The 25,009-nt window shown below is 36.3% G+C and overlaps 4 protein-coding genes and 1 long non-coding RNA gene across 5 annotated transcripts; 4 read left to right on the top strand and 1 right to left on the bottom strand.

The window, feature by feature from the left end:
• Positions 1 to 424: 424 nt before the first annotated feature.
• On the top strand, positions 425 to 2,271 carry LOC141711614 (uncharacterized). Its single transcript, XM_074514189.1, has 2 exons — positions 425 to 1,521; positions 1,612 to 2,271. Exons 1-2 carry the CDS (start codon positions 1,009 to 1,011, stop codon positions 2,149 to 2,151), a joined length of 1,053 nt encoding a protein of 350 aa, XP_074370290.1. The 5' UTR covers positions 425 to 1,008; the 3' UTR covers positions 2,152 to 2,271.
• Positions 2,272 to 6,155: 3,884 nt separating this feature from the next.
• Positions 6,156 to 6,530, bottom strand: LOC141713839 (uncharacterized). The gene has a single exon (XM_074517408.1). It carries the CDS (start codon positions 6,528 to 6,530, stop codon positions 6,156 to 6,158), a length of 375 nt encoding a protein of 124 aa, XP_074373509.1.
• Positions 6,531 to 10,489: 3,959 nt separating this feature from the next.
• Positions 10,490 to 12,181, top strand: LOC141710575 (uncharacterized). Its single transcript, XR_012570964.1, has 3 exons — positions 10,490 to 10,755; positions 10,922 to 11,017; positions 11,952 to 12,181. It is a non-coding gene; the product is annotated as an uncharacterized LOC141710575 (long non-coding RNA).
• Positions 12,182 to 12,688: 507 nt separating this feature from the next.
• On the top strand, positions 12,689 to 16,316 carry LOC141713838 (auxin-responsive protein IAA18-like). The gene is made up of 4 exons (XM_074517407.1): positions 12,689 to 12,742; positions 14,401 to 14,486; positions 15,757 to 15,851; positions 16,171 to 16,316. The coding sequence occupies exons 1-4, from the start codon at positions 12,689 to 12,691 to the stop codon at positions 16,314 to 16,316; spliced, it is 381 nt and encodes a 126-aa protein (XP_074373508.1).
• A 4,202-nt stretch (positions 16,317 to 20,518) lies between these two features.
• Positions 20,519 to 24,690, top strand: LOC141711613 (uncharacterized). The gene is made up of 8 exons (XM_074514188.1): positions 20,519 to 21,161; positions 22,667 to 22,712; positions 23,387 to 23,436; positions 23,602 to 23,643; positions 23,783 to 23,896; positions 24,162 to 24,240; positions 24,323 to 24,394; positions 24,484 to 24,690. The coding sequence occupies exons 1-8, from the start codon at positions 20,614 to 20,616 to the stop codon at positions 24,529 to 24,531; spliced, it is 999 nt and encodes a 332-aa protein (XP_074370289.1). The 5' UTR covers positions 20,519 to 20,613; the 3' UTR covers positions 24,532 to 24,690.
• The last annotated feature ends 319 nt before the right edge of the window (positions 24,691 to 25,009 follow it).

The following is a 25,009-nucleotide window of genomic DNA, read 5'->3' as shown; positions in this document are numbered from 1 at the left end:
AGAGTCCTTCTTGAACCTAAATAACTTGGAGATCCCTGATTTAGAGCAGTGTGGGTCCTTCGATTTTATGAACGAGGACGAGTTCTTGGGGGGTATTCCTACGGGCCCTCTTCCCTCGCCTCCCCTGAGCCCCGGGACGTTAGAAAAGAGGCGACAGGTTGTTGAAGATAGTCTTCGGTTGGGTAGGGAAGAGTTCGGGGGTAAAACAAGTTTGAACTATTTGAGTTATTATATTACAAAGGACCCTCTGTTGAATAAGTTAAAGTCGTATGTGGATTTGTCGAATGGTTACCGTTACCGAGTACCGACGGCTGATGAGCGAGTGTGGATGATGCCAGAGTTTGGGATGCACGGGATACCGATGATACTCTTCCATTTCGGACTTCGGTTGCCTATGTATCCATTTTTCTTGGTGATGTTCGAGGCTATTGGATGTGGGATTAGTCAGTTGAGGCCCAATTCCATTGCACAGCTTAGTGGGTTCGTCGCTCTTTGCTGTGATAGAGATAGGATTCCTTCTTTTAAACTTTTCTTTTCAATATATGCAGTTAGATATCACGACGGACAGGTTTAATTTGATTGTCCTTATAAGCGGGTTAAGATTGTCAGTGTTCGATCTTCTAATTCTAGGTATCATGCTAAGAGGTTGTATTTTGGGGGACCCGATTTGGAGTTTGTAAAACTATGTGGGAAAGTGAGCCAGCTTACTATCGATTATTTAAATAACCTCGAGAAGTGCGATGCGAGGTATTTGAACGAGTTTCACGGGTTGAGGTCGATGTATACGCATCTTCAGTTAAATGAACCCGATTTTTTGGAAATGCATGATTGTAAGAGGGGATTTCCAATGACTAATCATTTTTGTCATTTCTTATTATTTCTTATCTTTTCTTTTCTGTCGCTCTTTTTTTATCATGCATCTTGTATTGAGTCTTTCTTTTCTTTTGTTTTGTTTCAGTGGCTGGAGACTCTTTGCAGAAGATTTTAAACAGCGGAGTTAGGAAGGAGATGGATAAGGCTATGATATTTCTCATTCAGCGTGCATCGAGGAAGAATGTCGATGGAACGTACCCCGGTCCTTCTAGGGTTGGGGCGTCGGGAGCTGGGCACTCTGTGTCCATCGAGTTGTTAGATGATCAAGGCAACAAGATTATGGAGGATCCTGGGAAGACTGTGTCTGATGTTGAGCCGACGGAGTTGAATCCTCGGAAGAGAGGACGTCGTGAGGTAGAGGATGTTAACTTGGGAGGTGGCGAGTTTGTGGAGCCAGCTGTGGTGGGTAGCGGGGTGAATAAGACCATCACCTTGGTCAATAGTAGGGTCCTGATGGCCAATACTGCCGAGCATCGATCTAAAAAAGAGCCTGTGAGGGTCGAGATTCAGCCCAGTGAGCGTTGGACAGGTGGAATAACTGTGCCGCTGAGGGCTTTTGATATCTTTCATCTTCCTCAAGACGCGGTTGTTTTCGATGGTCGGCATCGGGGTGATCTTGCTGACTGGTGTAAGAGTCGAGCTGGGAGGGTATGTGAAATTTGTTTCTATGTATTGTTTTTCGTTGAGTTCTTCTTTCTTTCTCTTTTTTTATATATTCGTATTTGTGGATTGTGACAGTTTTTCGCGGATTTCATGCATATTGTGGAAGAATTCCGAGCCGACGGCGGTGACGAGGCTCTCAAGAGACTGGAAGCGGAGGTGGGCGTTCTTAAGGCAGAAAAGAAGAAGCTTGGGTCAAATTATTCGGAGTTGGAGAAGAGGTCAGCGGATTTGGCTACAGCGAATACCGCGTTGTCCAAGAAGGTGAGTGAAATGGATGTTTTGGGGCAGTCGACGAATACGAAGATGTCGGATCACGAGAGAAGGCTTCGCGAAGTGGAGAAGGAGCGCGATGATTTGAAAGAGAAGTGTGAGGGTTGGGAGCGCCATGTTGAAGGCATGAATTCATCATATCGTTTGATTGTAGAAGAGAATACTACTCTAAAGGCAGAAATGCAGAAAAGGATCGAGGACATTGCTAACGCCCTTGGAGATGGTTATGGGCGTTGCTTTGCCATGATGCAAGAGGCGGGGTTCGATACCAGGGGGCACTCATTTAAGGATTACCTTATTGACCTTGCTGCCTCGCAGCCCGATAATCCGACCGATAAACCTTGAAGGCGGGGAATGCCCCATAAATGATGTATGGATTTTAAGTTTCTGTTGATTATGAGTTGAACCGTGATGTTCTTTGTCTGATGATACATTATTTGTCATATTTTTAATGAGGCCTTTTTGGCCTTAGCCTTTTAAGAAGTTTGTTTTAATCTTACCTATGTGGCGTGTGTTTTAATGATATTCTATGTGATTTTGTTATCTATCGAGAGGTCGATTTTGCGGGTTGGTACATTTTCTCTGTTTGTTAATATCTGGGAGTCTTATGTTAGTTTTATGTGTGTTTTTGTTGTTTTTTTATAGGGACATAAGCATGAGATTTTTATATCATATGGAGTCCTTCAGAATTCATTACAACTTGCTTTATCCTTGAGCTTGTTCACATAGTGTATAATTGTTGTGTAAAAATAACTTGTTTGTGAAAGGATCATTTATTGCTCCTCTTTCGAGGACATACATACATTTATATTTTTTTAACAAGATAGAGTAAACGGATGATGAAATATGACATTTTCGTGAAACGACTTGAAAGTTTTAATAAATTAAAGTCCCTCGATCGGGATCTCATAACGATCCTCATTGCATCGAGGGTTGGTTTTTGGTAGGACCGTTGTGGCCTTAATGTTTCAAATATTACACATAAAAGAGAATTACTGGTAAAAAAATTTAAGGTGAATGTCGTTCCAGGCATTCTTAATTGGTTGACCGTCGAGGTATGAGAGTTCGTAGGTTCTTGCGCTGACGACCTTTGATACTTGGTAGGGGCCTTCCCATGTTGATTTAAGCTTCCCTGAGATGGTGGGCTGTGATGCAGCAGAATCTCGAAAGACGAGGTCCCCAACCTCGAAGCGCTTGTTTTTGAATTTTTTGTTAAAGTATTTTGTGGTCTTTTCCTACTGCGCGATCATGCGCAGTCGAGATTCCTCTCTTGTTTCTTCAAGCAAGTCATTGTGAAAGCGTAAGCCTTCGATAGTGAGGGAGGGATCGAAAACCTCAATATTTTGGGAGGTCAGGCTAACCTCGACTAGCGAAACAACATCGACGCCATATGCGAGACGGAAAGGTGTTTCCCCCGTTGCACTTCGGGAAGTTGTCCTATAGGACCACAGCACGTTCGGGAGCTCATCGACCCAACAACGGGGAATTTCTTCTATTTTTTTCTTTAACCCTTGTAGGATGGTTCTATTTGTCACTTCTGCAAGACCATTGGCCTGTGGATATGCCACTGAGGCCTTGATGTGCTGGATTTTTAAATCGCTTAAGGCTTTCTCGAATTGTGCCCCTACAAATTGCGTCTCATTGTCTGAGACTAGAGTCCTTGGGATTCCAAATCGAAATACTACATACTCTATGAAAAACTCAATCATTTCTTTTTCTCTGATCTTGGAGAGGGGTTTTGCTTCGACCCACTTTGTTGCATAATCGACCGCGACCACAATGTATTGGCACTGATTTTTGGACCTTGGGAAAGGTCCCACGATGTTGATTCCCCATTGATAGAAAGGACATGGGGCGAGAATCGAGTTGAGCTCTGTTGTGGGTCGATGACTCACGTTTCCATGTCGTTAGCATGCCTGACATTTCCGAACATAACTTTCGCAATCTTTCCGGAGTGTAGGCCAATACATCCCCTGTCTCATGATTTTAAGAGCTAAGTTTTTTCCCCCGAGATATTCGCCACATATTCCTGTATGAACCTCGAGGATTTCCAAATCGGTCTCTTCAGGGCCTAAACATCGGAGAAGTGGTCCAGTTAAAGCGCGTCGATATAACACTAAGCCTATCGTACAGTAGTTTCTTTCTTTAAACATGACCGCACGAGCCTCACTTTTCTCTGTGGAAAGCTTATTTTCCAGGATGTACTCGAGAATAGGCTTTCGCCAGTTAGGATTGTTTTGAATGTTGTGGACTGCTGGTGTGTCGATGGCTGGGGATGTCAGAATGTCAACATATACAGGGTCGAGATTGATTTTCAAATTAGGCGAGGCTAACTTAGTGAGGGATTCTGCCCATTGGTTTTCCGTTCTATCAACATTCGAGAGTTTCCACGAGGAGAATTTTTCGAGCAGCTCTTGTGTGATTGCGAGGTACTTAGCCATGTTTTTTATTGTGAGTTTTAAACTCTCCACTTATTTGTTTAGCCACCAGCTGGGAATCACCAAATATATCGATAATGTCTACCTCGAGGTCCGCTGCCAATTTTAAACCTGCGATTAATGCTTCGTACTTGGCTACGTTGTTTGTTGCTTGGAATTCGAACTTGAGGGATTGCTGAATCTTAAATCCTTCTGGGATGATAAGAATTATTCCTGCTCCCCCCGAATTGGTGGTTGATGATCCGTCAACAAATAGTAACCATGGTCTTAGCTGAACTTCCTCGGGATTCGATCGTTTGGCCTTAAATTGGCATTCTGCCACGAAATCCGAGAGGACCTGAGCCTTTATGGTTGTTCGTGGCTTGTACTCAATATAGAACTGGCTTAATTCAATGGTCCACGCTGCGAGCCTTCCCGTCATATCAGGCTTGTGCAAGATTCTTTTGAGAGGTGCATTTGTCAATACATGTATTTTTCTTGCTTGAAAGTAGTGTCGTAGCTTCCTGCTGGCGATGACCAGGGCGTACACGAGCTTTTCCACTTGAGGATATCGAGTCTCAACATCTCGCAACGAGTGACTAATGAAGTATACGGGAACCTCCTTTTCTTCGTCGAGTCGGACAAGGACAACTGCGACTGTTTCGTCGGAGGCCGACAGGTAAACACGCAGAGCTTCGCCTGGGATTGGCCGAGTGAGGATTTGGGGGTTTGTAAAAAATGCCTTGAGTTCTGCAAAGCTAGATTTACACTCATTGTCCCTTTCGAAGGGTGTCGACCTTGAAGCCTTTTTTATGATGGCGAAGAAGGGGAGACACCTTTTGGATGACTGAGGGATGAATCTTCGAAGGGCTACTATGCACCCTGTTAGCTTTTGTAGATCTTTGATGGATTTTGGATCGTCCATTTCTAGAATTGCCTTTGTCTGAGCGGGGTCGGCCTCGATGCCTCGCTGTGTGACCAGAAATCCCAGAAACTTGTCGGATGTAAGTCCGAATGAGCATTTGCTAGGATTAAGGTGCAAGTTATGATTTCGGGCATTTTCAAAGGTCTCACAAAGATCAAGCGAGCGGTTAACGGCGAGTTTGGATTTAGTTATCATATCATCCACATATATTAGCATATTCTTTCCTATTTGCGATCCAAAGATCGTGTCCATCATCTGCTGAAAAGTCGCGCCGACATTAATCAGGCAGAAAGGCATAACTCGATATCCGAAGACCCCCCTATGAGTAATGAATGTTGTTTGCTCCCAATCATGAGAATCCATTTTTATCTGATTGTACCCTGAAAATGCGTCCATAAAGGAAAGGAGTTCGTTTCCTGCTATGGAGTCGATCAGTTGATCGATGTTTGGGAGTGGGTAGAAATCTTTGGGGCAGGCTCTATTGACATCAGAGTAATCTACGCACATTCGCCACTTTCCGTTGTGTTTCTTTACTAAGACGATATTGGAGATCCATGTAGGGAACTGGACGGGCTCGATAAATTTAGCCTCGAGGAGTCGGTCAATTTCTTGATCGATAGCTGCCCTCTTTTCATCAGAAAATATTCGTCATTTATGCCGTACTGGTGTAATGTTTTTGTTGATGTGAAGGGAGTGGCGTGCGACTATCTCGAGAATTCTCGGCATGTCTCTCGGGTCCCAGGAGAAGATATCAGCGAATTCTCTAATAAGGTTAATGATTTCTTATTTCAAATTTTCAGGGAGTCCTTTTCCCACCTTGGTTATCTTTGACGGGTCCCCGACGACCACTTCAATCTCCTCAGTTTCTTCTGTGGGGAAGCATGAATTTTGGTTTGTAGACTCAATTGAGCTTCGGGGTCGATCTCGAGTACCTGATTAACTCCTAGGTCTTCCTCCCCCTTTCTCTTTGGGGAAAATGTTGTCAAGTAACATTGTCTAGTGGTCGCTTAATCTCCAATCATTTCTCCGACGCCGAAGTCGGTAGGAAATTTCATCTTCAAATGGGAGATTAAAGTTATTGCTCTTAGGGCTGTGATTGTAGTGCGGCCTAGGATGGCGTTAAAACTGGAAGAAGCATTGATCACATGAAATTTAACGACCTTCCAAACTTGGCAAGGTGGCGAACCAAAAAGGACTGGCATATCAATGGTTCCCACCACATGGACCTCATTTCCGGTAAAACTGTATAGCGGTGTTCGGGAGTTCTCGAGTCGACGGTCGCCAATGTCCATTCGTGAGAAAGCGTGATGGTAGAGAACATCGACAGAACTCCCGTTGTCGACCAACATCTTCTTCACAGTATTGTTTCCCACTCGGGTCATGATGACAAGAGCGTCTTGATGACCCTCAATGAGTCCCGGGTGGTAATCGTCGTTGGAAAAGGAAATGACGGGGGTCGGGTTCGCCCTGGGGCGTTTAACCGTCGACGGATTGACGTTAAAGACTTCCCGGGCGTATGTTTTTCAAGAATTGTGGGAGAAACCTCCGGAAGCTGCCCCCCGAATATAACATCAATGACCTGATCATCTTTATCCCGATGATGACGTATGAGATTATCCTCTTGTTGTACGTAATGTACTAACTGACCCCGGCGGATCTTTCCTTCAATAAGGTTGCTGAGTTGAAAGCACTGTTATGTTGTGTGGCCAGTATCTTCATGATATTCGCAATATCTGGAACTGGGAGGTCTACCGGCCTTCATGGGCCTTGGTGGTCGGTAGTCTGGCTCTGTTTTTAGGACTGCTAAAATTGTTGTTTTCTCTGTGTTCAGTTTAGTAAATTCTTTTTCTGGTCATGTGCGGGGTTGCCAGTCCCTTTCTCTCCTATCCCTCGGAGGGCGATCTTCCGCGCGCGATGGCGGAGATCGACGACGCTCATGGCGCCTTTCTTGCGTGGGAGATCGCGGGCTATAGTTGCGACGACGCTCATACCTTGAAGAGCGCCAGGGTGACTGAATGCAACTCACTGCTTCTTGTAGCATCATATGGTGTTCAATAATCTGGAACGCTGCTTGGAGGGTTTTTGGCCTTTTTTCAAAAATTTCTTCTAAGAGCAGCCCATGTCGTGACTTATCGATACCTGCTTTTAAGAAATTGACGGCCATTTGTTCTATTAATTCAGGAATCTCAACGATCTCTTCTCTGAATCGAGGTAAAAAACTGCGGAGGCTTTCACCCGAGCGTTGGTGCATTATCATTAAAGATGCTGTGACCTTAATGCCTTTATAGTTACTGGAGAATCGGGCTTGGAATTTGCTCTTTAAGGTTTTCCATGAGTCAATGGATCGAGGGGGAAGATTGTTGTACCATCGGAGTACTGTGCCTTGAAGGCATGTAGAGAAAAACTGACAACGGGCGATTTCAGAGTGGCCGAAGAAAGCCATTCGTCTGTCGAATGTGTTAAGAAATGCCAACAGGTTTGAAGATCCATCGAAGTGATTGAGGGAAGGAGTTTTTAACGTCATGTTGATGCGCGCTTTCTCGAGGACTAGCGATAGGGGGCTTAACGTCATCGAATCCTGATTGATTTCTCATGATGTTACGCATTTGGGCGATTTTTTCTTGCTTTTTGGCAAATTCTTCGTGGGAGATGGACTCTGTTGATTCGGTTCGATGCGAGACCTCGGCGGATGACACTGTCCGCTGTCGACGTTCGCGCGGTTGTGAATATGTCGACTATGCTGATGGCTCATATTCGTATTCGGCATCGTCGTCTTCATCGTAAAGCTCATCGTCTTGTTCTTTTTTTTGTATTGTTGTTTGTTGGAGCTCGACGGAGACGGTGAATTTCACGTTTTCGCTCGAGTGTGGTCTGCAGCCTCCGAGTCTCACATTCTAGTAGCTCAAGTTCTTCATCTGAATCAAGTGGTTCTTCTGGTTCTTCTAAATTTTCTTGGTTTTGAGCCTTTAGCCTTTCTTTCTTTTCTAGATGGAGTCGTATGTCGCTTGAGAGAACCTGCTTACCTTTAGATATCTGTACTCTGAAACGTTGATCTGAGACGGACTTTCTCTTCTTGTCTCTTTGATGTGTATCTTTCAAGTTCACCGGCTGGTCATCAGAAGGGCCTTCAGGTGGAGGAAATAAATATTTCGGCTTTAATGCCGATTGCTTGGGCAGTTCGTGACCACCGTGGGTCGAGGGGTCGGCGGCAATTTCTGCTGTCAACTCTTTCACCTGAGTTGGTCCGGCCGTTCCCGGATCAAGCTCTTCCACAATCATATTCCGGTTGGATCTGTAAAGCAAAGCTCCTTCTAGCGCCAAATAATAAGCCTACAATATTATTATATTATTAAGACTATTATTTTAGGAGGTAATTTCTTTACTTAAATTTCCAACCATTTCAAATGAGGTTGTTGTCTTATATTTATACCAAGTCCCAAATGGGATTTATCTTACAAAATGGGCCTTCTTGGGCTTTACATTATGTTCCACAATTATCCTAATTATAACTCCTTTGGGTCGTATTGTCTTGGTCCAACAAAAAGAAAGTATTATTTACAAGTAGCAGCAATTGAGCATAAAATAAAAGTTGATCTAAAATTTGATATTATAACTTATTGCATAAGTATTTATTTTTCTTTATTTTTCTTTTTTGATTGAAGTATGTGTTTCTTTTTTGATTGAGACTGTAATCGGGAACAATCAATCATCAGCGACTATTCCATTGATGGACGAAGGTGAGCTCGAGTCCCTAGTATCGCTTTTTGCTTCATTATCAAGGGAATATTTCGACGACTACATGCAGAAAAGCTCGATGAAGTGAATTAGACAAACAAAAAAGATAAACAAGGGAACCAAGTACACAAAACAATGTTTGTTTAGGGCTCTGTTAAGTAGTGCAATATCTTTTTTCGAAATACTTTTAGGTTTTCTATTGCAACATTCTTGTTATTGGTGGTGTTAAACTTTCATTTAGCTTTTGCAGTTTTAAATTTGTATCTGTTTAGATAATTTTTATCTCAAATTTCATGTAATCTCTTGATTCAATATATCTACTATGCCTTCATTTAATAAACCTATCCTTGAAATTCAAGTTGAAAGCTTTTGTCAAGGTCATCAACGGGAGGCAACAATTTAAATGTGAACTATCTAATCTTTTAAAACCTAATGGATGAGATCCGGGTTCTCTGGTTTGCTCACTGAAGTAGATTTCCTTATATATTGCCTACAAATTCGATAACTTTATTTAAATTTATGAACTTTTTATATCGATACAACATGACAGAGTTCACAATGTTAAAGACAGTTTAAAAATCTCAAATTATCAGTAATTGCGTGTAATATTACAAAAAGGTGAAGAATTAGAGAGTCTAAAAATGAGGTTTATGTGTATTCGAGTCGATAAGTTACCATCACCTAATTTTTTAAAAAAAAATCTATGACCCCCTAACTTTAAAGGTGGATCCGCAGCAACACATAAACACAAATGTACACTCGTTCAGGCCTTCTGGGCCTGATGTATTGATAGTGGCTCTAGAGCTGTCAAAAAAATTTAAAAAATTCGATAATCTTTCGAAAAATCCGCATTCGTATCTGTAATAGAGCGAATATTATCTGTATCTGAAACAAAGCAGATATTATCCGTATTCGAATCCGACGATTGCGGATACGAATACAAATATAGGCATATTCATATTCGATAATATCTGTATCCGAATAAATACATTTCATATTTAAATAATTTAAAAATATATTATTTTAAATCTATAGTGTGTTTATGTGTATATATTTACATAAATATATTAAATATTATATTTATACAAATTTTATAGACATATAGAAAAAAATATTTGAGTTCAACAATTTAAAGATAACGTTTATATTGAAAAGATAAATAAAATTATTTTTTTTAAAATTAAAATATGATTAAATCACTTTATCTTTTCGTCAAAAAAAAATCATTTTATCTCTTATTTTAATTTTTAAAAATGAATTTTTAATTTTTAATATATTTTTTCATTTTTTTCATTTTTTAATATAAAATAAAAAAATTGAGTGATATCGGATTCAGATCCGGATATTATCGGTATCCGAATAATATTCGTCGGATCCGGATGCAGATATTATTTTTTAAATATTTTAATATTCGGACATAGTTGCAGATACGAATTTTTGAATTCGGATCCAAATACGGCAGATCCGTATCTGAATTATCTGTTTGACAACCCTAAGTGACTCTATGGCCGTACACTACTGACACTAAGTTGGGGGGAGATCGGAATTATAATAAATATGTTCCCGATTTAAATGTAAATAAATGATAGTTTGCAATTATAATCTTTTGAATGTTATAGTAAGCATGCTTGTTTTAGGTCGAGCACTTACCGTGACTTTGTAATTTTTTCGTGTAAAGTGTTGGAGTCTCGTACGACAATGACGGTGAATAATTGTGAGATACATTTAGTGAGGAAATGTGCTTCTATGTAGTCTGCTGGACTTGACTACCACCTGGATCAGATTGGTCAACTTATAATTTATACAAATTAATTTATATTTACGATATAATCTATAAAATACCAAAATTGTTCCATAATATTTTACACACAGGTCAATCTTCTAAGTATAATTTTCAATTTGATTGTTATAGTTGTTATATTTTGTTTGATTACAATCATAGACATAAACCAATTAATTATGTAATGTGTATAGTTGATATAAACCCTAGTTTATATTATTTGCTGATGGGATATATATGATGTGTGTTTGTTATCAGGTGATTCTGTATCGTTGTTTCTACGCCGTGCCGAAGTTTAAAGCAGAGTAGATGAAGTTTAATTTAGAAAAATGTCATGTTATTCGAGTTAATCCAGTAAGTTGATTTTTTGTTGATATTTGTTGCTTACGGATTCTTCTTAGATCGATTTTGTTGAATGTTAATTTAGAAAGTGCTTATTCTTATGTTGATTTTGTTGAATATTGGTTTAGAAATTGTAACTATCTGGATTGTTTAAGTTTAATTTAGGCATACGAAGTGTTTGATGAAATGCTAGAAATAAATAAGAAGTTGCATCTACTTGTTTTGGTTGCTGCAAGTGGTCCCCGTTACTTATGAAATTACACAAAAACAATATGTAAAGTTAAATTTGATCATTTACAAGGTTGCATTGTGTAACTATCCCAATTCCTGTTAATGTGGTACTTACTGATTCCTAATTTTCCTATTTTGTGATATCAGGTGAGGCCCCGCAGGGGCACTCATAAAAAAACTGTCTAATTTTATCAGTTGTAACTATTACAACCATGATTGCAACTTCTACATACATGCTTGCAATTCTATCGATTATTTGTAAAAAAATGATTTCTTTTTCGTGAATTTTGGTTGCACGTGTGGTTGTTAGGGTAAAGTCGGTGATTCTGTTAGTTTTCCTCCTCCTGAATCTTGTTGTGATATAGATAACTTGGATAAAGCTACCCCTGCTATTCCAAAAAAAAGAGTTAAGCTTCCTCCATTTTTGCAGTCTCTTCTTTTATAATACTTTGGTTCGACATCAGGTAAAAGTAATGACTCATTGGCCGTTGATGAAGTTTTTAAGACGGTTAAAGATATTTCTGCATTGAACGATAACATCAAACAAATGCCAAGTTTAGATATGATTATAAAATTCATACAATAGCTGGATCAGAGGTTGATTACTAAGAAAAAATATGTTTTTCATTTCTATATGTATATTATATATACACAAATATGTGTTTTTTTCATAGCTACAACTGTTTTTAATATTTTACTTTTTTTTCCAATACAGCCAAATTCTATTCAAATGAAGACAACAAGATCAGTCAGGTTATTAATTTAAGGGTTTAGAAGACATGGTGTAACCGAACACGGAAAGACAATAAAAGCTCCAATGAGAAAGAGGAAAATGATAGCTATGAAATAAATTCTCTTGTTTTCATATTATGACAATAAATTTAGTACATATATATTTAGTACATTTAAATTTGAGTTTCATTCAATATACTCTGGTTTAATTCATCATTTATTTTTATATGGTTTGTTGTTCAATTTTTAGAGTATGCGACATGAGATACCACTTAACAAGCAAATGGGTGAATGAGTTGCGGCCATTACTTTCGAGAAACAACTCGGTGATTTGAGTAAATTATGTTATAGCCACTTGATGAAGTTGTATAACTACAAGCTTCACAACTCATTTATAATTTGTTAGTTAAGCAATTAGAGCAACAAAATTGTGATGAGCAACAAAATAGTTAGGCAATCACATATGTAACATTTTTAGTCAGTCGATATATAAAAGTCGTTATACATTGCCAGTCACTTTGAAATAATGGATGAAACCTTATTTCATTTGATGATTTTACATGAAAATGGCCTCGCAGAGGCACCCATCTTAAATGTCAGATTCAAAAATATCTATAAGTTACAACAGTTGCAATTTTGTTTGCAATCTTTGCAGGAGAAGTTGCAAACATCGTTGCATAAGTTGTAAAATTGCTACAACCATTTGCAACCTTTACGACCATGGTTGCTACTTCTGCAATCATGGTTGCAAGATTTGCAAACAAGGTTGCAAATGTACTATTTTCTTATAATTATTGCAAATATATGACTTTTAAAAAAAAATAAAAAAATTACATTTTTACGTTTATCAAGGAGCTGTTCATCAGCAACAAAAACCATAAGATTATAGAAGTTTATCAGATATACATAGATAAAGAAATATTGAAGATTGTTTTGGGTCACAGAAGTTGTAGCCATGATTGCAACATTTGTTGTTCTAATTAAATTACAAAAAAATACATTATATTCTCACTACACCATAGATGGCCTATCGTAATGGTTTAATCATGTGTGTTACAAAATTATGTTATCTTAGGTATGCTCATCTTAGCCTACCGCAACGTAGTATTTTTGATGTTACCATAGTCTTTATAACATGTTACCATAGCTTCAAAGTGTTACATATTGGTAACATGTGGAAACTTATGTTACAATAGGGTGGATAAAAATAACGTTTTACAAATAATTAAATATATATAATTATTTGACTTAAAAATTAATTAGTTTTGATATTATAATTAAGCAATAATATTAATAATAGCTAAGATTAATAGAATAAGTTTTTTTTAAAAAACATTTTGTAAATTGTACTAATTAATAACATATAATTTTTTATTAATAAAAAATTTAAACACTATTTAAACTTAAAATTTTATTAAAAAATAAAAAAAGTAAAATTACCTGGCAGTTTTTTGGGCTCTCGATTAGGCGGGCTAAAGTATGATCAAAATTTTTGGAGAAAGCGGCAGTTTTTTGTCAAAATTTCACTCTAAATATCTCTCTCTCCCTCTCTCAGTCTCTCTCACACTTTAAACATCTCTCTCTCTAGCAATCGCTCTCACACTCTCTCTCTCTCTCAACTTTCAATTGAACCGAATCATCCTACCTCACAGATCGTTGAATAGATTAGCTAGGGTTTTTAATTGGAATCGGAGGTTTCTAATTGGAATTGGGGTCAAATCGGCTTGCAGTTCTACTTTAAGGTACTACCCCTCATCTCTCTCTGATTTTGTGTGTATATGTATATACTGCCTCTATCCCTCTCTCCCTCCCCCTTTCTCTCGCGCTCTCTCTCTCTCTCTCCCTCTCTCTAATTCTGTTAGTTTCTTCTCTAATTTAGTAAATCTAGAAGAAAGAATAATGAGAGTGTGTGTGTGTTTACGGGTTCCCATTACAAACGAATTGCAGTGAATTTTCAGGATGAGAAGGAGGGGCATTTCGGTTTCGCAGAAGGTCGACATCGGACACTTACGAGAAGACAAGCAGGGATGGATCATCTCATCAGCTCCTTGAGAGTTTTGTTACTTTAAATTTTCAGCACTTTGGTTGTGTTTGAGAGTTTGGGGTGTGCTAGGTACAATTTGCATTTTGTTTTGTATGTAGATTTGTGTATATAATGTGTAGTTCCCCTCTAGCATGGTTTAACAACTTGTTTGTGTACATACGTTCACTGTTTAAACCTCTCTACACCTGTATAAGCTTATTTTCTATCCCAGTAGTCCACAAAGAAATTTATTCCATGATAATAGCATCATACCACAAATATAATGTGATCTAACATATGAAATTAGCATAAATAGTACACTACAAATTAATAATGAATTATTCACTCACTATAGCATCATTATGGGTTTTCTCGATACTGGTTTCATGTTTTGTGTCTTTATGTTCAGGTTATAAACCTTGATGTGGGTCTTTTTGTTGCTGGAAGAAAATATCCTGGAGAATTTGAAGAGAGGCTAAAGGAGCTTATGTTCAGGTTATATAGATGTAGAGTTGTTCTTTGAGATGCACCTGGGTCTAATAAATGTGAAATTGGTTGTAGCTCAGTTGGTATGCAGCTTTGACTGAGAGCTACCTTTTGGCATGTCACCTGCTGAGTTAGATATGGATGAAAAGTTCGGTACAACTGTGCCAAGAGAAAAGCATCTGCTTGCTGTACCAAGTCTTCGATTTCCTCAAATTCCATTGTATTTTGAAATAAGTTTTCTTTAATTATCTGATAATTAGACTGTCAAGCTATTTCAGAAACAAATTTAATGAACAGAACATCTGGATTGAGTAAAGTATATGTGCACAACAGCTACATACTCCAGCTTCTAGTTATTATGAACTTATGATTAATACCTGGGAGAAGTGAGTTGTAGCTCTTTGAATGAAAAAGTGCGAGAGGTTGTAGCCTCATGTAAAATAAAAACAAAGTTGTAGCATTATTATCAAATTCTATTGTTCAGTATTATGTTTTAAAAATAAGTATTAGGTGTTACTATGTTAAACTGTTAATAATTAAGCTTGTACATAGTATGGTGTAAAATCCATTAGGTTCCCAACATAAACTCCTCTCCCTTATCCAAGTGTCCGTCTTTTTTAGCTCATGGCTTCATAGGAGATGTAGTAAATGACAAAAAGGTAAGTAACAGGATGTAGTAAAATGTTATAATTATAGCTTATTACAGTTATTTAAATGAGTTAAGCAGGTATACAGTGCTAGTGTTTTAGAAAATGAGTGAATTGCAGATGTTAATACTATAGAAATTTATATTGTTTTCATCTTCCCAATGCAGGTTGTTTTGTTGACAGATGGCATGGATACACATCCATATCGTCTTAACTGGCCTAAGTCAACCGTAGTATTTGATATATCTCCAGAGACTGTATTCAAGCGAGCAGCTCAGAAACTTGAAGGTTTGGACTAATTTCACGGCTTGAAGGTTTGGACAGATCTCAAAGCATCCAATATTAAAGGAAAAAATTGTCCAACAGCCCCACATGTATCCACTCTCTGCTCCTCTGCTTTTATAGCATATATTTCTCCTCTCTTCCTTCCATTTTTACATAATTAGTAAGTATTGCATAAGTGATCATGACTAACATAAAATAATTTACTATAATACTTTCTCTTGTTCTGTTAATAAAACAACACTCTTTGATAGTTAAAGTTAAATCTGGGAATGGCTTATCACTACTATGTGTCTAGTTTGTGTTTATGTTTCAGATTATGGTGCAACAACTTTGTGTATATAATGCAGAATTACTTCAGCTCCTGGTTCTGTTGTGGGATGGCCTCGGATTCGATCATTTAGGAAGAATATTGCAAGTGGCTATGCTCCAAAGCTGTTGGCAGGTTTAATTTTTACTTGTATAACATGAACTAGTTATGCCACTGTTATGCTAACTTAAGAATTTTATGTAGTTGGCCTTGAGCAGAGAAAAAGTGTGTTGATTAAATTTGTTGTTCGAATTAATTAGGTATTATTTGAACATATGATGTTATGGTAGGATTAATAGGGGTAAGCAAACAGGCTAGCCAGCAAATGGTCACTATGACAACCTATGCTTGAGCTGAGTATGACTAATTACCTTCATTTAGTTCAGTTGTGATCATGATAGGTTTAATGTACATCTTTTCCTAACTTTGGTTTGTCTTATGTTTCATTGTTCAGCTCAAAATGATCCCTCAATTAATAATATCCAGAATATTCAAGCAGAGAAAGCCATCACAGGATTGTTGGATGGGAGTGGGGAATACACACTTGTTTACGAGGATAATGAAGGCGACATAATGCTTGTAGGGGATGTACCATGGTAGTAGCATCTTGTGACTATGAATGATAAGTTAATTTTACAGAACTTCTAATTTATCATCTTGCTACTTGTATTATGCAGTATGTTTGTGGACAATTCAAGTAAATTAGTAAGTAGATTCTCCTCGACTAAATCGACTTGATTGAATTGCAGCATTGCAATAGTGAACAGACAAGGGTCTTGCTTAGAAGTGTTGCATTTGTTTATCAGCGACAATGACCCTGTCTATTACAAATTGATGTTGCATTGATTAAATAGGTTGTTCACTAAATTATGAACCATATTGTCATTAATTTTGACCACATTGATGTCATAATTAAAAAAATCTTTCGAAACGTTTGTCTTCTTTTAGAATGACGCAGTCCTAAAGGCATGTGCTAAGCCACCCAAAACTGCACAGATGGACAATGAGGGATTGCAGTCAAAGAAAGAATGATTTAGTAATACGCATCAAACTGTGGTGTAACCAAAAGATAACAATACCACTCATCAGCCTTGACATTCTTCTTTTCTGTCAAATTTGTGTTGTCTAATTAATTTGTGCATTATTATCTTTAGGGCATCATGCAGTTAGGGATATGCTGGTAAAGGAGGACACTTAACAAAAAGTGGACCAAACACTTGCGTCTGAAGTCGAGGAGAATATGAAGAGTTTCTAGTGTTACTATTTTATTAAATTTATCTTTTTTTCTAATATTTAGTAAAGAACCTGAACTATTTTGATTAGTTAAAAAAATTGATGTTGTCGTAGTTTTAGACATGTGATGGTTTGAATGTTTGAGTTGGTTTGGATGTAATACATTTTGTGGCATGTAATGATATTTTGGGATTGTTCGCTTTCGAATAGCAGAATTTAATATAGTATTGCTTTTTACGTATGAAAAACATGTTAATGGTATATATGTTCAATTTACAAATAAATCTTGTCAAATTAATATAATACAAATCATTATAAAAAATGGGGCCTACTTGTGGGCCCCAATATGGGCCCCACAAGTGGGCCCCATCTTTTTTTTTTGCAAATTCAAAGTGCAAAGGTAACATACATAGTTTGATACTATAGACATATACTGATGTTACCTTTGATGTTTATTGTAACATAAAAGTCCATGTTGCACCAGGACAAAGGAAATGTTACCTTAGGGACCAAAGGTAACTCGAAAAAAAGCAACTTAAATTTTATGTTACCTTAGGTCTTTTGGGTGGCTATGGTAACATTTTTTTGGCCTGTTGTAACATTTTTTGGGTGTTGCTGTAGGCCATCTATGGTGTAGTGTCTTATTTAAAATGATATTCAATCAACAAGTGAATCCATCGAATGATTCAGTGTTCGAAATTTGTAAATACTGTTACAAATTTTGAATTTCTAAGTTGATTAGTTTAAATAGTAATGGAATTGATATGACATGTGTTTCTAGATTTTTAATTTATTTTTACTTTGATTGAAATTGCTAAGTTGATTAAGTTGCAAAAGAATTGTGTATTATGTTTAAGTAGAAAAAGTATTTTTTATAATTAGAAAATATTGTTACATAAGTTGCAAAATTGCTCCAACCGTGTTGCAACCTGTGCAACCATGGTTGCAACATTAATATATAAGGTTGCAATATGCTTCAACTGATACATATGTTTGCAACTTTTACAAATAAGGTTGCAATATGGTTCAACTGATAGATATGTTTGCAACCTTTGCAAGAATGTATGTAAAAGTTGCAACTATGGTTGCAAAGGTTGCAACTGATAGAAATAGACAGTTTTTTATAAGTGCCCCTGCGGGGCCTGTATAGATATCACAAAAAAAGAAAAGAAAAAGTAGAAATCATTAAGTACCTCTATTATAATCATAACATACAGGTCTTCGTATAGATAAAAATGAAGGAAATACAAGAGAAAAATCAGACACTTTGTAAGCAAGCCGAAATTTATACAATATGGGAAGATAATAATCTGAGAACTTAGTGTAGCGTTTGCATGAAGAATTTTTTTAAAAAAATAAAAGCATGATCTAATTGAAGTTGCATTTGTTAGCATTTTAATTTACTTTTACTTGAATTTGGTTATATTTAGTTGAATTTTTGGTTTCTTCCGATTACAATTGTTGTAATCGAAGTTGCTTTTAGTCTCGTTTAGTTTCAACTTAGCATACTTCACAAAATGTACTATAATAAAACTCCAAATACATTTCAACTCAAACTGAATCACCAAATCAAATTCAATAGTTATAAACAACTAAATCTATTTCTTTGGATTTCTGCATGTCCTCATGTTATGTCTATTTTCTTCGCATTTCTCAACTTGACTTGTTTAAACGATTTTCCATTTCTCTCCCAAGAAATTTTACACCGTCTCTTCTTCAAATACCAGCTCTAATTCTTCCTTGTTAAGGGTATACTATCACTGATGTAATAAGTTCAGGTATTTTTCAAGTGTCTTTGTTTTCAACAGGATATATATATATCCTGCAAAACAACCCAATGCAATACATTAAAATGTATAATTGAACTAAAAACATGATAAAGTAAGGAGGTGCTCTTAATTACAAACTAGTGTGGAGAACATTTAAAAAAATATTAAAACTTTGTTAGGACATGACATCAACCATTTCATGTTTCGAAAACTCATTCGCAAACAAGGGTGACTAGAAATAAGACTATGCAACTAGGTGCTTTCGGTTGCAAAATTTGAGCATAAAAAATTCATAAAAGATCAAAACTCTTGTTGCATAGTAATTTGAGCAGATTCATTCTTCAAAACATCATTCACTAGTCACAACAACTAAAAATAAGGTAACGTAACAACGTGATCTCAATTACAAAATTACACTAAGTTACAAGCTCAAGGTCTTCAACATCTTTTGTGACTAAATTAATCAAAATTACACATTCTTTCAATCAAACAATTCATCAAACATTTAAGTTGCATAATATAATGCACTATTTTGACACTATTTTAGAAATTCTACAATATAGCAACTCAATACATAAATGATGCGACACGTCAAATGCAACTTGAAGCTCTTAAAATGAAAAGATCTGTAGATGAGGCTCTTGCAACCATAAACTAATGTACTTTGTTTACTAAATTTTAAACTGAATAATTGGTTGATTGGGTTACAAGATTACAAAATTCAAAAATAATTCTAATTCATTTTGAATAAACTTTAATTGCAACTGAAAACAACCAAATCACAACACCACAGCTATACACGTCCGAAATAAAAAAAAATGAGTTGAAGAACATGTTGACTGAGTTGCAAAATCAATTATTATTCATTCCCAACACTCCTAAATTACTTGAAAACAACCAATTCAAACAAAGAAACTAAAAATACACAAAATCAATGCTCGAAATCATTATTTACATCAATTACAACTTACAGTATACAAAAAATTGAAACTACTGATGTATAGTATACCTCTTGGGAACTTTGATAGTTTAACGAAGTATATAGAAACAGATATGACTGAAGAATTAGATGGAGAGTGGTAGAGAATTAGAAGAAATCGTGCTTGAATTTGATCTTAATCGTGAACAACAAAACGAAGTGTTTTGGTGTTGGTTGAAGAGATCATACGACGATCAGAGAGAGATTAAATAGTGTTTTCAATGAAATTGACATATAATCAGTTTTAACGTATTTTTGAAAATGATGTCAGAGGTAGATTTGCAAATAAGTTAGAAACGTGAAAGTAATTTTGCAATTAATTACTTTTTTTAATATATTTATGAAAAAATCCCAATAATTAATCGGATATTATCCTAAATCAATTATTAGTATATATTTAATAATTTAAATAACTTAGTTAAACATATGTGATTATCATGTAGTAAACTATATTTAAAAATAATATATAGTTTGCAGTTATGTTTGTTCAAGGTGTTATCTAGATTTTATTTATAAATTTATACTTAAATGGATGTTAATAGTACTCATTTAAAGGGGTGTTTGACTGATCTCAGTCTTTCTGATAATAAGTAAATTATTTTTTTTTAAAAAAAGTAAAATAAACTAAACGGACCAAGTCAAATTAGATTTGCAAGCAGAGTTGATAAATTTGGTTTGTACTAAATTTAAGCAATTTTTGCAATTCGAAACCATTTAAACTAAACAGAGTTCGATATTCGAAAACATTTGGGCTTTAAGAACACTATTCAAGTGAATTCAGGGCAGCATTGGTAAAACTGGACCGGTCTAAAATAATGGGCCGAGGCCGAAACAAAACCAAACCTAAAAACAATTGAAATTTGAATAAGGCTCTGCAAATTGCAATTGTGATTGTGCAAGCACACAAGCTTAAAAAATGGAAGATGAAGAAAAACAACAAGCACTAGCTTCATCAAAACGACATCACAAATCCAAACGAAAACATCGCTCTCGTTCTATTTCTGATGATTCTGATATCAACGGTGTTGATAAACATGATTCGGATTCGGATTCGGATTCGGATAGTAAGCACAGCAGTCGGAGCTCCAGAAAGCGAAGCCGGAGCTCCAAGCGCAAATCTCGCGATAAATCTGATTCTGATTCGGATTCTGAGTCCGAGTCGAGTTCGGAGTATTCGGACTCGGAGTCGGAGGAGGAGAGGAGGCGGAGGAAGAGGAGAGAGAGAAAGAGGAGAGAGGAGAGAGATAGGAGAAGGAGGAGAGAGAAGGAGAAAAAGAAGAAGAGGAATAAGAGAGATGCTGATTTCGATGAGGATGAGGATGACGATAGGAAGCGGAAGGAGAAGAAAAAGAAGAGGAAAGAGAAGGAGAAGGAGAAGAGTAAGAAGAAGAAAGATAAGGGGAAGACTGGAGCGGTTACGAATACGTGGGGAAAGTATGGCATTATTCGAGAGACTGATATGTGGTATATTCCTCGTATTTCGCTGTGTTTGTTTAATTTATGTGTGTTGAAATTTGTATATGTTTGATTTATTAATTTGAGTATTTGAAGGTGCAATGTGTTTGATGTTAGAGAAGAATTAATATCGATAGTTGAATGTAGTTTGTAGTAACAATTGGAATATGTTTGTGTTAGGTTTAATGCAGTGCGTAAAAATTCTCGTTGAGTGATAGTTTTGGCCTGTACTTGCTTAATATTATCTAGCTTTCGAAAGAAATTGCAATTTTGAAAATGCTTAACTGAACTGCTTGGCAAAATTAATTATACTTAAGTGCTTGAAATGAATAGTTAGGAATGAACTGGATTGCTAGGAAAGTTTTACCATTAGCATCATTTTTTTCATAGATATCGCTATAGTGAAATTAGTTACGCTACCAAACTGCTAAAGTACTATAATATGACTGTTGAAGTTTATTTGCTATTGGTATTGCGTCAAGATTGTTCATATCAATTGTTCATATCAAATGCCTTTGTATGTTTTAGAAGATGACCGGACCATTCTCTTGGTAGAAGAACTTCTCAGGATGACCTGTACATTTTACCTGGAAAAGTTTTGATTTAGGTTCCTAGGGAAGGATTGACAGGCTTATTGGGGTACCTTTAGGCTATAAAATATGCAGGACACATCACACAGGTATAGTCGACGAAAACCATGTAGTTTATTTGGAGCCCTAGAAAATACTTAATCCCGTTTACCTTCCAAGTTGCAATATTTTTCTAACTAAAATAATTAAATTTATGAACACACTTCACTTGCATATAATTCACCTTGGACTTGTTAGATAATCATGCATGTGTATGGCTCTGCCAAATAACTACTTAGAGGAGGCTCGGGAGGGTCGAGGAAAGATTAGGAACTAGAAATTTGACAAAAAAGTAGTGAAGATACCTAGATTATAGATTAAGAAGTTATGTCACAAAGCCTATTCTTCTTGTGCTTTAGAAATATTCTCTTAGTATTGGATAAATTTGTCCTTTGTGGATTTGGAAAGGTCTTTTTTGAACTTCACAGATGTGCTTCTGTAATGGAAGGGTTTGTGCTTAATATACGTTTGATTACTCCTCTTCTTTCCAGTGCCCGCTACTATATGGTCGAAGGCCGCAAATCACTAAAAATAATTTAGAAATTTTTTGAAAGTCTTGTTTGTAGTATGATGACAGCTGATATCTTCTTTGTAGTATGCATATAGTTTATCAGTGTAATCAGCCTGGCCCTTGAATTGGAGTTACTTTACATTTTCTTGGTTGTTGTGTCACCTTTAATTTTTAACAGGGCCGTTATATTAAAACCAACAAGATTTTTTTTGTAACCTGCTTTTAAGCTTTATAACTCTTGACTCTTGGGTTAATTTGGTGAGGATGCCTTTAGTCCTTACTCCTTAATATGTACGAGTAAATATATTAGTATAGTTTTTTTGATAATTTAGTTTCCCTTTGCTTACCTCACTGAAAATGATCTCTCTTTACAGGAATAAGAGACCAGAATTCACTGCATGGTTGCTAGAAGTAAAACAGGTACTGTTTGTTTTGGGTGAAGTATTATATCTTATTTTCGTTCATGAAGGTTATTAATAAAGCTTGTCTTGCTTATGTTTACTTTTTAAATGCATGATCAGTCGAATGATGATAGAACATAAAGCACCTTATTGATGATGTTTTCTCTAAATAAACGTATATTAGTTCCCAAGGCGCTAACCAAGTTAATTTCAATTATCCTCGACACAATCTTTAGCTACCAGTACAATTTTCTCATACTAAGTGCCAATTTGACCCTGTTATAGGTTATCAATTTTTTTATCATGCAGAGTTAATACATTTATTTTGCACGCACTTTGGAATAAAGTGTAATTAAGTCAAGTTAACATTATGATATTACATTGGGATCACTTTATACTTTATTTTCTTAAAAGTGTTGTGAGGATAGAAAAATTTTACATCAAGTATTTTTAATTTTATAAATGTAACTTTTTCCTAGTGAATATAGACTTAGTTGAACATAATTATTCTCTCAACATGAAGCATCAAGTTGGTGCATTTTAAGTTTCTCTACTCTCATGACTTATCTCTTAATATTTAATCTTATTATTTCAGTGATCTGTATGTATATCAGTGAATAATTTTCCAGTATCAGTTTATACTATTGCACTATTTAATGGCAAAAATGTTCTATGTGATTTTTTAACTAATAGGTGAACTTGGAAAGCCTGCCCAACTGGGAAGAGAAGCAAATGTTTAAACAGTACGTGTACAAACTGGTCTCTTTTTCAAATTACTATGCCATGGCTTCAGGTCTTATTTGATACACATTATATGAATGGAAATAAGTTTTTAAAATTATCATTACTTCATAATCTATTTCCGCACTTACTTGGGTCTTAAAATATCCTGACTTGATATATTTCAGATTCATGGAGGACCATAATACAGCAACATTTACTTCTAAAAAGTAAGCGGGTTATGATTTCTGTTTGTTCTTTTTTCTTCAATTTTGGAACACTTGATCTCCTTATCCTCAAAAGAATGTGGCACAATAACAATATGCGAGTGACATAAGGTTCTTATCATTTGGTTTTGGTTGTCCCCAGATATTATGACCTTGATGCATATCACAGACGTAAACTTGAGAAGCAAATGAAAAAAGGTTTCAAAAAGGTTGTGGACTCAGAACGTGTTGTGTTTAATGATGAAGAACAACGACGGTAAGGTTTAGTCATTAGTGCATGTGCTTTCGCTTTGTATTGGAGAATGCAATATATATACATATACATGCCACCCGACCTCATTACATTTAATCTTTGCTAGATAGTCCTCGTTTAATTTAACTGTAGTGAAGATTATCATTGTGGCACTGAGTGTCACTTTTGGGGATACCTTAAATTGGACAGTTTGGTTCAATCCAATTTGAAGTCTGATCCCCTTTCTTAATGATTATTAGATATCGACACATTTGCTATGTGTTTTCAGGCTGGAAATGCAGAAGGAACGTGAAAGACAAAAGGAAGAGCAGGTGGAAGCACTTAAGCTTGCAATGCAGAGTGGACAGGTATGTTTCTGTTCTGATTATTTTTTCAGCGCTACCATGATGAAAGTACTTTTTATCATTTCTGTTTGGATCAAATATGTAGGCTCAAGAAATGAAAGAGCAAGCTCAGCTGAGGGAAGAAATGGCTTACCAGTACAAACTTGGGAACTTTGAGGTGAAATTGAATAATGTGCCTTTAGTTGTAGCCCGATAGCTAAAATTTTGTCAATCATGGCCACTCACTTTTCTGCTTTATGTCTTCAGGCTGCAGCTGCTATTCGGAGAAGATTGGACCCGGATGTTGCCATGTAAATGAGTTATTTTGATCTTACTAGCCAAGGTTGTAACCTGAATGTACTTAGCATGAAGCCCTATGCATCTTTCTGATTTGAAGCTTTTGATGGTGCTCAGATTATCAGAGATGTTAACTTGGTGTATTGGTTTGGATTATGCATACCAATTATTTTGATATATAGGTTATAGCAGTAATGATGTTTAACATAACGTTCTTGTCGGAAGTATCATATAAAACCGTTAATGGAGAAGACAATTTTTTTACGGAAAATGCTAGGGACTCCAAAAATTGTTCCGAAATATTTTTCAAATGCTTATGTATCCCATATATAATTGGTAACCTTCTAATAATAAATATATGCTAACAAGTTAAAACATTTTACATGTCACATCACTTGAGCAGGTACCAATTTCCCAACTTCGTTCAAAATATCAGAAGCCTCATCACTTCTGATGATTTTTGCCTAATTCACGACAAATTTCTCCCATTCTTCGG

The sequence above is a fragment of the Apium graveolens genome, chromosome 3 (genome assembly GCF_009905375.1).
Source record: "Apium graveolens cultivar Ventura chromosome 3, ASM990537v1, whole genome shotgun sequence".
NCBI classification, from domain to species: domain Eukaryota; kingdom Viridiplantae; phylum Streptophyta; class Magnoliopsida; order Apiales; family Apiaceae; genus Apium; species Apium graveolens.
The sequence above is the reverse complement of the archived record's forward strand: the minus strand, read 5'-3'. Positions and strand labels throughout refer to the sequence as shown.